This window comes from Pygocentrus nattereri, chromosome 5, assembly GCF_015220715.1.
Source record: "Pygocentrus nattereri isolate fPygNat1 chromosome 5, fPygNat1.pri, whole genome shotgun sequence".
Taxonomy (NCBI): Eukaryota; Metazoa; Chordata; class Actinopteri; order Characiformes; family Serrasalmidae; genus Pygocentrus; species Pygocentrus nattereri.
The window spans coordinates 4,981,879-4,994,498 of NC_051215.1; the positions used below are offsets into that span (position 1 = coordinate 4,981,879).

At 38.1% G+C, this 12,620-nt stretch overlaps 1 protein-coding gene across 10 annotated transcripts in view; it reads left to right on the forward strand.

The window, feature by feature from the left end:
* fndc5a (fibronectin type III domain containing 5a) overlaps positions 1 to 11,926 on the forward strand; it is a 23,133-nt gene extending 11,207 nt beyond the window's left edge. For 2 of the 10 annotated variants that reach the window (XM_037538274.1, XM_037538269.1), the window contains exons 2-6: positions 155 to 266; positions 2,202 to 2,400; positions 5,112 to 5,201; positions 5,778 to 5,911; positions 7,323 to 11,926. In XM_037538274.1, the coding sequence (XP_037394171.1) occupies positions 2,217 to 2,400; positions 5,112 to 5,201; positions 5,778 to 5,911; positions 7,323 to 7,385 (471 nt within the window). In that variant the 5' untranslated portion in view covers positions 155 to 266; positions 2,202 to 2,216 and the 3' untranslated portion in view covers positions 7,386 to 11,926. Of the gene's footprint in view, positions 1 to 150; positions 267 to 2,201; positions 2,401 to 5,111; positions 5,202 to 5,777; positions 5,965 to 7,322 lie in introns of all 10 variants that reach the window. The other 8 variants (XM_017720999.2, XM_037538272.1, XM_037538273.1 and 5 more) reach the window with 8 other exon arrangements.
* The last annotated feature ends 694 nt before the right edge of the window (positions 11,927 to 12,620 follow it).

Genomic DNA, 12,620 nt, shown 5'->3' on the forward strand with positions numbered 1-12,620 from the left:
TTCAAGCAGTTACACTCATCACACATCAGATCAAAATGTATTGGTTATTTTTATTATTATTTGTTGCAGTGTACTTTATTTTTCTCTTTGCCCCCTCATTCTCTTTCTCTCTCTCTCTCTGTCTTTCTCCCTCTCTTTGTCTGTCTGAAGATAGTTTAGCCCCTCCTGTAAATGTGTCCATTAGGGATCTGAAGGCAAACTCTGCTGCAGTGACATGGGACATCCCAGATGCAGATCCTGTCATTGGATTTGCCATCACCCAGCAGGTATGGGGTAAGAGAGAGAGAGAGAGAGAGAGAGAGAGAGAGAGAGAGAGAGAGAGAGAGAGAGAGAAAGAGGGAGGAAATAGGATCAATGAAATGCTGGCAGTCTGTCAATCATGAAATATAAGGTTTCACAACCAACAACTACAACAAGTACATTAATCTTCTACAGGAAAAAAAAATGTATATATGAGAGAGAGAGAGAGAGAGAGAGAGAGAGAGAGAACAAAAGCAGAATGGCTTTGCTCTTCTTTCACTAAGCTGTCTGTATGTGCTCACTGCATAATTTAGAAAAATGTGTGATCTAAATAGGGCACTATGATAATTGCCCAGTTAGACCTGCCTGGAAAATAGTGCTTGGACCCCTCATTACATGGTCTGAAGGTTCTGCCCCAATAAAATGTTTTTCTTAGAGCAGTACATCCATACCTAGAACTATTTAGGAACTTTTGTTTTTCAAAGAACAGCTACATACATAAAATACAAACTAGAGGGAGGGAGCAATGGAAGGAGAGGGAAGGCTAGATACACAGTTCAGTTTAACACAAATCAATGATGAATCGTTTATTCTTTCTCTTTTGCTCTCTTTTTTCCAGTGAATGACAGATGTCCTTTGAAAAATGTGCAAGCATTTATAATTCATCCTCTGAAAAACTTTACTTTGTACTTGGAGAGGAAGTTGAGAGCAGCTGTTGTAGCTAAAGCGTCTCAGCTCAGCTTGACTTTGAGCTCGTCCTCATCTTGAATCTGAGAAATGTTTTTACCCAAGTTGGTTTTGCACAAATCAAGCGAATAAACTAATATAAATGTGATAGTGACACGTTTCAAAGGTGTCCATTATATAAAAAAAACACACAAATAGTATGTTTTAAGTATAGATACAATAGTAATATAATAAATATCACACACACACACACACACACACACACCTTCTAAGCCACTTCTCGTTGGAGCTGCTGGAGCCTATCCCAGCGGTCATCTGGCAGAATGCAATGAAATTACATGCATATATAAAATATAATATCATTAAATATATTGCTATTTCTGCATTTCTGAAAATATTTTTTTAAATATACACATTTTAAATTATACTTTAGTATACTGGGAGGAATAAACACTTGAACAGATGTATTTTTCAACACAAAAATGTATTAAAATACAATTTCAATCCAAAATATTTAACTGTCATCAAATTAATTGTCTTATTTAGAAGTATATATTATAGCATGGACTTTTCTTAAAGCTTAGGTGCAATATAACTCAAACTAGCCCATCAAATATAGATATTAATACACCCAAGCATACATGTAAAATATGATTCAAACGTGGTAGAATTTAACTTCACTGCGTCACAAGTTGCTCTAATTTACAGAAAACAAAAGGCAGTTATAGGCAGAAAACATTTTAACATTAATTAAGTATGTATAAGTTGTGCTTAGTGGTTCTTAATAATATGTTTAAGCATATTCTTTAATATGTTTCACAAAGGCACCCGTGTTTGAGCAGTAGTGTATTTAGTCTAATAGTCTGAAATCTAATTTAAATGCACTTTTGTTTCAGTATGTCTGCAAATTACATACATAAAGCTACTTTAATGCAAATTAAGGTGTTTAACAGTAGCTTAATTGCAGGGGTAATCTAACACACTGAGTGAGCTGTAATTCTAGCATGTATTAAAGTGTATTTAAAATGTAAGCATTAAAAAAAAAGATGTGTTGTTCAAATGAAAAATATTTGAAAACTTAATTTTCTTCCAGGCTTTGATCATGGTGTGTTTATATAGGGACACTTTACATTCTCACTTTTTTGATTTTGTTTATGCACTTGTGAAGCAGCTTGAGCAGCATTTCTATGCATGAAACATGCTATTCATGTTCAATTATTAGTAGTATTCATATAATCAACTGCAGTGACTTTTGCGCCTCCTCCTTCAAACAGAAGAAGGATGTGCGGATGTTACGCTTCATACAGGAGGTGAACACGACCACTCGCAGCTGTGCGTTATGGGATTTGGAGGCAGACACGGACTACATTGTGCATGTGCAGTCTATCAGTGTGCATGGGACCAGTCCACCCAGCGAGCCGCTGCGCTTCAGGACGCCGAAAGAATCCGAGAGACAGGCCTCTAAGGGTAAAGGTACATGTTCTAGATATCACACATCAAACACAATTCTCATTGAAGGGTAAAGCCTTAATACAACTCAAATACAGCAAAGCAGGACAAACTTACCAACAATGCCCTTCATTTCAGAAGAAACACTTAATTAGCAGGTGTCTACTTTTTGACGTACGCCAATCAGGCATATTATGACCACCTCCTTTTTTAATGCTTATTGTTCATTTTATCAGCTCCACTTACTGTATAGCTGCACTTTGTAGTTCTACAGTTACAGACTGTAGTCCATCTGCTTCTCTGATACTTTGTTACCCTGTTCTACCCTGTGGTCAGGACCCCCATGAACCCACATCAGTGTTACTGCAGTGCATCTATATAGTTAGTGTAGCTGATAAAATGGACAATGAGTGTAGAAACAAGGAGGTGGTCATAATGTTATGCCTGATCGGTGTATAATATACCATAAGCCCGAATTTAAGCCAGTTCTAATATTAGATCACATCTAATACGGTACAGTTTCCAGATCTGGAAAGACTTACAAACCTTACTGAAGTGCTGCTTTAGCGTTAAAGCTTTCTGGACGCTTATTGATGAAAACCCTTTGTTTGAAGCACAGCTGATTGAGTTGGTTAGCATGCTGTGACTGTCTTCTGCTCTTAATCACTCTCAGAATCAATATCTCTGATCTGATATTTGGTATTTGTTGGACACTTCATTCTGTCCATTGGCTAGCCCAGTGGATGGCTAATTGGGGATTCTGTAGGTTTCCTCCAAAAGCTATTGTCCTCTTGTCTCTACTTATCTGGAATCTTAAAAGGTTCTCTAAGAGATTCTTTAAAACCCACTGAAGCCATGCAGCATCTCCCAAAGCAGTTTTAAACTCTGATTCTGAGTCTCTCTGGAGCAGAATAGAATCAGAACCATTAGCCTACTGCGTTTGCACACAGAGGAATTAGACCTCCACAGTTAACCCATCCATGCAGTGAAACACCCACATACATGCACAATAGTGAGCACACACACTAGGGGGCAGTCAGCACATTTGGCCGGAGCAGGGAGCAGCCCTATCCACAGCACCCGGGGAGCAATTGGGGGTTAGGTGCCTTGCTCAAGGGCATTTCAGTCATGGACTGTGTCAGCTGTGGGAATTGAACTGGCAACCTTCCAGACACAAGGCTGGTTCCCTAACCTTCTCCCTAACTAGTTCCTTTATGATGGCAACATTAGGCCTTATAAAACAATAATTCATAGGGAAAAAGGTTTGATGCTCTGAAAACATGGTTCTATGAAGAACAATGTTCAGTTCAAAAGGTTTAAAAAACCTACACTCTCAAAAATAAAGGTACTGGGGCAGTACTACTCTTGTCACTGTGGTGGTACCCTCAGGGGTACATCCCAGTACCTTTAGTCAGGGAACATATTTGTACCAGAATCCATTGAAATTATATTTTCTATGTTGTACTGACTCCACACCCCGCCTCGTCTGCAGGCTTTTTATTTTAATGTTCTGATTTAAAACATTTGATTATGAAAAGGTACAAATATCTACTTTTCCACTAGGAAAGACTCATGTAAGGTACACCAATGGACCTTAAAACCACTGTTGTACCTTTGAGGGTACATTTACATTGTTTGTACCTTGATGAATGAATCATGTACCTGCGTAATATGTTTATTTCTAACAGTGTAGCCCTAATATAAAGGCCTAAAGAACCCTTTTATAAGAGTGTAAATAATACCTAAATACAAAATAGCAATATCCTTTTGATGTATAATAGAACCAATTTTTGTAAAAGTTCTTTGAAGAACCATAATACAAAAGGTCTACCCAGAACGAAACCAGTGAACTGTGCATAGAGCCGTTTATGCACTCAAATGTTTTCAGATATTTGAACATTGCCTTAAATAAAGAAACCTTGTGGAATCAAATAAGGTTTTAAAGGTGTAAAGAACTGCAACAATAATAGAAGCTTAATAGAATCATACACAATGGATTTTCCCTCAACAAGATTATAGAAATTAAACCAAACAATAACAATAATAATAAGAAGAACAACAACAGAAACTGACCTTTATGGATGGCAACTGAAGCAATATTAGAATTGAACACATAAAATGAGCCATTTTTGAATTGCAAAGGACTTTTTCTTTAACATGTCATGGTTCTTTATACAGCCACTGCCTTCAGAACCCTTGGAAAAGCTCCTTTTTAAAGAGTAATAAACTTTGAAAAACAGCACTTTCAGACTTCAGAGAAATCGTCATTGTTGGAATAACTTTAATTGTGTCAAAAATGTGAATAAAACTTTAGATCTCAAAAAATGAAAATTTCTACGTAAGTGAAAATGTGTTGGTTGCTATATTCACACAGTCATTTTCCCGAACAAAGGAGTTGGGGGCAGTCGTGGGCTGGAGGTTAGGGAATTGGCCATGTGACCAGAAGGTTGCCGGTTCAATCCCCAGAGCTGACAGCACATGACTGAGGTGTTCTTGAGCAAGACACCTAACCCCCAATTGTTCCCCAGGTGCTATGGATAGGGCTGCCCACCGCTCTGGGCAAGTATGCACACTGCCCCCTAGTGTGTGTGTCCTCACTAGTGTGTATGTGGGTGTTTCACTTCATGGATGGGTTAAATGCAGAGGTTGAATTTCCCTGTTTGTGGGATTAAAAAAGTATCACTTACTTACATGTACCCTCTTCATAAACTCATATTTGCCATTTATTTTGTCAGACGAAGTCACCATGGAAGAAGTGGGGCAGACCACTCAACTCAGGGCAGGGGAGCTCATCATTATTGTGGTGGTGCTAATCATGTGGGCAGGTAAGGGCTGCCACATTTCTACTCTGACCAAACCACTGTAGCAGTGTCAGTAAGTGAATTATCAAAGGAAAAATCTGGTTGATTGGACATAAGTAGGGAGGAATTAAATGGCCATGGGAAACGGGCGTGGGCTTGATTGCAGTTAAATAGGGCAGAGATATATGGACACATAAATAGGTTGGGTTAGGTTGGATTTTCACTGGATCCAGATCAAGTTTTAACTGAATGTACATGTAAATAGGGTTGGGGTAACTTGGCAGAGGTAGACATGACCAGGTTAACTGGACACAGTGGAGGTTGAATACAGGTAAATAGAATTAAGTAGACATGTGTCCTCTCATCAAGACTCACTCTTGAGAATTAATCTTATATTTTTTTATAAGCATGAATATTCTGTAAGACATCATCACGAGTTAAGGTCACTGTTAGTTGAATAATTGAATGAAATATGAATGAAAAGATTTTCTTCATACTGTAACAATATGCAACAATATTGATGTGTTTTGAGGAATACAGTTTTGTTTTTCTGATTAAATTTTTTTCTCATAGTTATATTTGTCTTTATTTCTCTGCCAGGCGTGATTGCCCTCTTCTGTCGTCAGTACGACATCATCAAAGACAACGAGCCCAACAACAACAAAGATAAAGCCAAGAATTCCTCAGAGTGTAGTACCCCTGAGCACCCGACTGGTGGGCTGTTGCGAAGCAAGGTATAATCACACCTCCTCTCCCCCCCCTCAAGAGCTCAGAGGACATCAGGCAGGTGAATCGTTCCAGCAAAATCTGTCAAATATCAAATCTCATTTTCATTGCGGTTCCATTGGGCCATTCCAAAGTAAAAGCTCAATTCAAAGTTGAGTAGAGTAGAAAAAAATGGTTTGACTAAATTCAACTGACAATATATGCAATCCATTTCATTGTGCAGTGCTTTAAGGTTTTTTTAGGTTTGTAGGTAATAATAAAATAATCCTCCTTCACAGTAAAATAAAGCTCTGCTCATCGTTCAACACAGTTTAACAATAAATGATCTTAAACACTGGAGTTAATGTAGAACTGCTGATTAACCCTTTTACCACCTCACAGGCTGCTGGTCACATAGCAGCACAGATAACAATCTCGTTTAGCTAGTAGCTAAAGAAATGAGAAAGAGAAAGATGAGCATGGATAATTTGGAGATAAACAGACTTAGTTGCACTTACAAACACTCAGCTGGCTTCCTGATACGTTTATTCTGCATTGAGAAGCTGCCAAACACTTGAAGCTGGGGTCTTCTCGTTCACCAAGTTCTTGTTTTACAAGACACTTTTCCACTTTTGAGGAAAAGTTTCCTGCTGGAGATGCGAGAAAAGCATCTGTAAAAAGTAAGAAAAGTAAGTCTGTGTTTTGATTTATCTTAAATTAGTTAGCTTAAATCAACACATCAGCACATACTGAGACATATTTACTGCCAAGATGGTAAAATGGGCAGACAATATTGTGGCTCCCAAAGTGGTTTTATGTTTGCTCAAATAAACAAAATAGCACTTCTTAACATTTGGGTGACCAACTCCTGCACTAGGTATTAGGGCCTGACTTCTACATCATTTGGGTGATGAATTTTAGGGATGTTAGGGATTGACTGCCATTACATCATACATTTTGTCAAAGCTGTGAGGTTGAGGGATGAAATGTTGTATGACAGAATGAGTGAATAACACATTATACACAAACACAAACATAAATAGCATTGAATTTGAGTTGTACGCAGGAATGCCCCTTTAAATTTTTGACCACATAAAAATAATGTCCATTGATTTTTGGTTATCAGAAATTGTATCTCAGAATCTGTGAGAGTATCAGCTGGGCTCTAATTGACATTCATTTAAACATCACCGCAAGTCTCATTTTGCGATTCTTATGGGTTCATTATGTTGAAGGACATTTTGCTGGAAGTTATGAAGGGTATAAAATGGTCATTGCCAGACTCGATCTCATTTATTGCTGCATTTAAGGCTACTAAGATTCCCATTAAGCACAAATACATTCTCCATAATGTAATTCATTCCTTTTGTAATCTGCCTATTCTTTTTCTAGGCTTAAACATGTATGTCTTATATTCTCTTTTTGTATTTTTTTTAATAGCAGTTCCCCAAAAACAACACCAATGCCAAGCGGTCGCCATCCGTAACCATCATTGAAGTGTGACGGGACGCATTTCTTCAATAAAGGACAAAGCTTCTGACACAATGGCACAGCTGGTTCGTTACAGCGAGCCAGGTATTGGAGCGATTGGCTCCAGCAAGCCTGTGAAGAGGGCCAGGACAACTGCAGGCCTGGCCTCAGTGAAAGGCCACAGAGCGCCTCCCTGAGCCTCCAGGGGTTTCAGAGATAAAGCCAAGCGCCATGGCTGGCCAGCAGAGATGTGATTAACTCAGCCGGAGAGCCACAGAATGAAAAGCAGGGCAGAACGATGGGCTTTTCTCAGCTCCTTATCAATAAACAGCCAGCTGCTTTCAGCATCATTATACGGGCACGGCTGAGGAGATGCTGAAACCCATAAGCCACCATCTTTTCCTCTCTTTTCTTTTTCTCCTACCCCTCCATTTTACTCTGATTTGATTCGCTTTGTCCTGTTTAGATCCCAGTTTTCCTAACTTCTTTTCATTTTTGACAGTAAGGCTATTTTAGTGGATGCAGGTTCTTTTGCGTCGACTGACCTCTCTATAAATATTTTCTGTAAGCGGTTTAAGTGGAAGTGTTTATGCGTCATTAAGCCCATCATTCATCCAGGAGTCGATTCTGAGCTCCAGCTTTCAAATCATAAACCTGTTTCATTGATGAGTGCTGACCATTTAACAGGTCAGTTGAGTTGTGATTTATGAAAATGTGTTAGTTATACGCTCAAAAAAGAAATCATATAAACTTGATTGTAACAGACATTTGCATTCTATCAAAGTGACTACACACAGTACAGTGTAAGTCAAAGACCAGGCTTCGTTTATTTAATCTCCAGTCAAACCATCACGAAGTTATTAGTGTTCTAGGATATATTTCTCTTGGGATTAGATATATGATAGTCTACTTGGAAATAAAGCAATTCAAAGGAAAATATGTGGGAAAAAGTTAAATTCTTAACAGATGTGGATAAATAAATGTTAAAAAAAATGTAATTAAGGTTAGTAATTACAGTACTTCACTGTAAATTGACATAAGATAAAAACGGACTTTCAATGAATACGTTGAAAGAACTTACGCAATTACAAATTACGAAAAAAGATAAACCAAAAATAATAAATAAATGAAGATCTGAATAAGAAAACTTAAAAATTTTAATTGAAACATGTAAACCTTTTCAAATGCCACATTCCATAATGCTGTGTGCTGCAGCTCAATGTAAACCTCATAGCAATTTGCTGCTTTAATACAGAAAATCTCTTAAGATTCACTTTAGAGCTGCTGTCACAATTAAATTATGAGTGAGGCATTTTTCTGTAAAAAAAGTGAAATATTGTGAAGTCCTTGCGATAATTAACAATAGTTGTAAAGGCAAAATACTCACATACAAAATACTGAGCACTGGCAGAATGGGATATTTTTTAAATACTGAGGCTTCTGTGCCGTTTCTATTAAATAAAAATCATGTTTTCTGCTTTTTTCCCCCCTCACATTGAACTTATGCTTTAATAAATCAGGATGGTCTCTGACATTTGCACAGTACGGTATGGACAAGTGTCAATATCTTTAATGTTGGCCTACGTTCAGCCCACCATGGTCCGCCTTTTCAACGTGTTAGTAGAAAAGGAATACCTTCTCTGTAGGCACTCCTTTCTTGTAATTTCATAATCTTTTGTGCAGTAGTGTAATATTAGTAACATTGCTGGGTTTATATAAACTGAAATGCATTTCTTTACATTATACACATTTTCAATGTAGTTCCTACCTGTCCCAATTTACACTAAGTGTGTGTAATAAGTGTGTAGTTACACGTGACCAACATATCGTTGCTGTCGGAAGAAAACCTCGTATCTCCATTTCGTATCCCCGTTTTTCCAGTTTTTGACATAATTTGAAAAAACCCAGAGTCCTATATGTTGTGTGTGAATTCCATGATGAATGGACCAAAGGAAATGGCCTAAAACTACTCGGAAAAAAGTCTGGTCCCATTGACTTCCAATAAAAGCAGCGTATGTTTTTACCTTCTCCTGTAAAGCTACAATTTAGGAGATATGAGGTTTTGATCTGACAACAGTGATATGCAACAACACTGTAACTACTCATGTTAAAGTGAATGTTATGCTGGATTACAGAAGTGCAGCCTGTGTAATTAAGCACATTAATCAACTTAATGAACTTTCCTGTAGTGCTAACTGATGTTACACTTCAAAATAAGCGGACAGGTCCTGTGTAGTTGATATGTAGCTACTGTGTAATAATGCAGTGGTAATATAGACGTTGCTTTGGGTTTAATGCAACACATTTAATTAACGTCATAAAGTTAGATGTTATATATGAATATAAGGGGGCGTCTGCTGTTCTGTCACATTCCAGAATGGTTTAAAGCTGAAACTGGTTATAGTGTCACAGCAGTAGCAACATAAAGTTAGGTAGGTAGGTAAATGTCAGGAAAGCTGGCAGATACAGTGTAAGTAACGTCTTAATGTAACTTATTACATGGAAAAAAAACTGCTGTTTCAGTCTTATTACAAAAGTAATTACATTAATGTTATTACTCTTGTGTAATTACATGATAAAGAGTAGGCTGTTACAACTATTAAGATACAATTGTGTACTTACGAGGCAACACTGAAGATGATACGCATGCGTAATTACATAAGGTGTACTTCTGTACTCCATCTGTAACAGTGACTAAATCATTAGTAGTTACTTTGTTGTTGCATATGTTGTTCCTATGTAACTACACAGTCATTAGAGACACTTAGTATAACGTGAGACTGTTCTCCCATTGAAAACATTTGAAGATTTTTAAGGCAACTGCCCTGAAAACTCACGTTTGCTGCAAACTGCTTGACTCCACAGCCTGAGAAGTTCCCTCGACTCTACGCATTGTTTCAAACCCTTGTTCACTCTCAGGGACAGAGGCGTCTGTCCAGAGAATCGGCGGCTGATTTTGGAACAGTTAAAGTGAGATTTCATGGCACGAAAGAGGAAGATCAAGGAATGGTGCTGAATAATATTAGAGTCTCACTATTTTAGTCTAGCAACATGGGAATACTTGTTTTCCTTCTGCTTATGTAATCCAAGTTCATGCATATAGATAAGTACGTCATATACATAACGTCTGCAGTGTGTTCTTTCCTTTGGATTGAGACTCATAATTAGTTCCTCTTACGACAACTTTGATTCTCATTGCTAGACACGAGATCGATATCTTTCTTGAAACTGGACTGATTGCCACAACTTCATACTTTCGTGTCCTTTGACGAAACCCTTTCTTAGTAAGTGAGGAGCAACCTGCCAATAAAAGACGAGTGGACTCACGGTCAGGAGGCTGACGCTGGTCAATAATGAGCTGAAGGAGCTGCTGTCTTATCAGTAATTAAGGACCCCTGAAGAAAGACATCCCTTATAAGTCAGTCAGCGCTAAAGGACATGCCTCTAAAGGGCGTCCCTTCTCGTACATCTCACGGATGCCGATATCTCCTTCAGGGAGGACCTCTTCTCCAAACAAGGGCTGAAAACACTTCACATCAGCAATAACCCAGCACCAAGGGAGCCAAGACTGGATTTCCATCAAAACAGTGGAGGTGGTGTTCAGGGTGGGAGGGGGGCTAAATGTAAATTCTGGAATTTTGAAGACGAAACATCACTTTTTACAATCTATTGTACATTTTCAATTTCGTATGCTATGAAACGTAGTCTGTTATCATAAGACTGTAATGCTACATACATAATCTTCAGTCCATTAGCCCTTAGAAGTCAAGACTTACTGTCGTTTTGTTATATTCAAATATGACACATTTATGAATAATTAGTTCATTCATTTCTTATGTATTTCATGTTACTTGTGTTCAGTTTACATTCTCCACACATCTGAGTTTGTGGTCCAAAAACAATGTCTGTATTTCGGACACTGCGCTATAGCCCTCTATAAAATTACTACAGATGGTCAACAGTGTGATGGAGCTGTTGTTTGCTGGCAGAGGTTTTAATTGCTGTGTTTAAATGCTGTGCTGACCATCAAATACACAGGACATTACAGTAGGTTATTTTTGGCAAGCTTTCACTGAAGAACATCAAAACACTTTAGTCCCTTTTTCTTCACAATGCATGTTGGGGATGTTTGAATTCCCCTGACTTGTGTTTTCTGGGGGGTGATATCACACGCCGTGGAGCTGAATTAGAGATTAATGTAAGGTTATGACCAGGTCAGCGGCATGTCCAGATGAGATTTTAATGGGAGGCTCAGTTAGAACCAGAATCTGAACATGTGGAGGTCATAAAAATGGTTTATTGTTCTGCTATGTTTACTGTATTTAAATGCAATTTATGCAGAACATTATTAATATGAATCACGTGGAGTGATGTGTGATAAATAATATTTTGATAATATTTTCAGTTTCAGTGGTCCTGGCTACATTGACAAAGCTTGAAAAGTCTTCAGAACAAAAACAGATTTACACATCACTGTTGTCAGAACAAAACCTTGTACCTCCAAAATAACTTTCAGGAGAAGGAAAAAACCTAAACTTTTAATGTAAGTCAATGGAACCAGAATTTTTTCCAAGACATTTTGGGCACTTTGTTTTGGTCCATTGATCATGAAATCTGCACACAATGTAAAGGGTGACATGCATTTTCAAATAATGTTAAAAAAGTATAAATGGGAATAGAAGGTTTTGTTTTGATAAATTAAATAAGGAGCAAAGGGGGCAGTCATGGGCTGGAGGTTTGGGAGCTGGCCCTGTGACTGGAAGGTTGCCGGTTCGATCCCCAGTCCCGACAGTCCATGACTGAGGTGTCCTTGAGCAAGACACCTAACCCCCAATCGCTCCACGGGCGCTGTGGATAGGGCTGCCCCCCGCTCCAGGCAAGTGTGCTCACTGCCCCCTAGTGTGTGTGTATTCACTAGTGTGTATGTGGTGTTTCACTTAAATGCAGAGGTGGAATTTCCCCGTTTGTGGGATTAAAAAATTATTATTCAATACTATCTTAATGTCTTTAGTGAAGTAATAGAATCACTTTTTCAGATCCTTTTAAAAAGCTAAAAAGTACCAGATGATGTCCAGCTCTCCAGGACTATTAAAAAGTGAATCTAACAGATATTCAGTTGAATGTAAATGAAAGGTAACAACAAAGCATCTAGAGTGCACTATCCAAAACGTTTTACCCAGTAATCTAAGGGTGATTTTTCTGTCCACAAAGCTGTTCACACAACCTTTCCATCAAACTCAAATGATTCAAATGATTAGTGATTCTAAT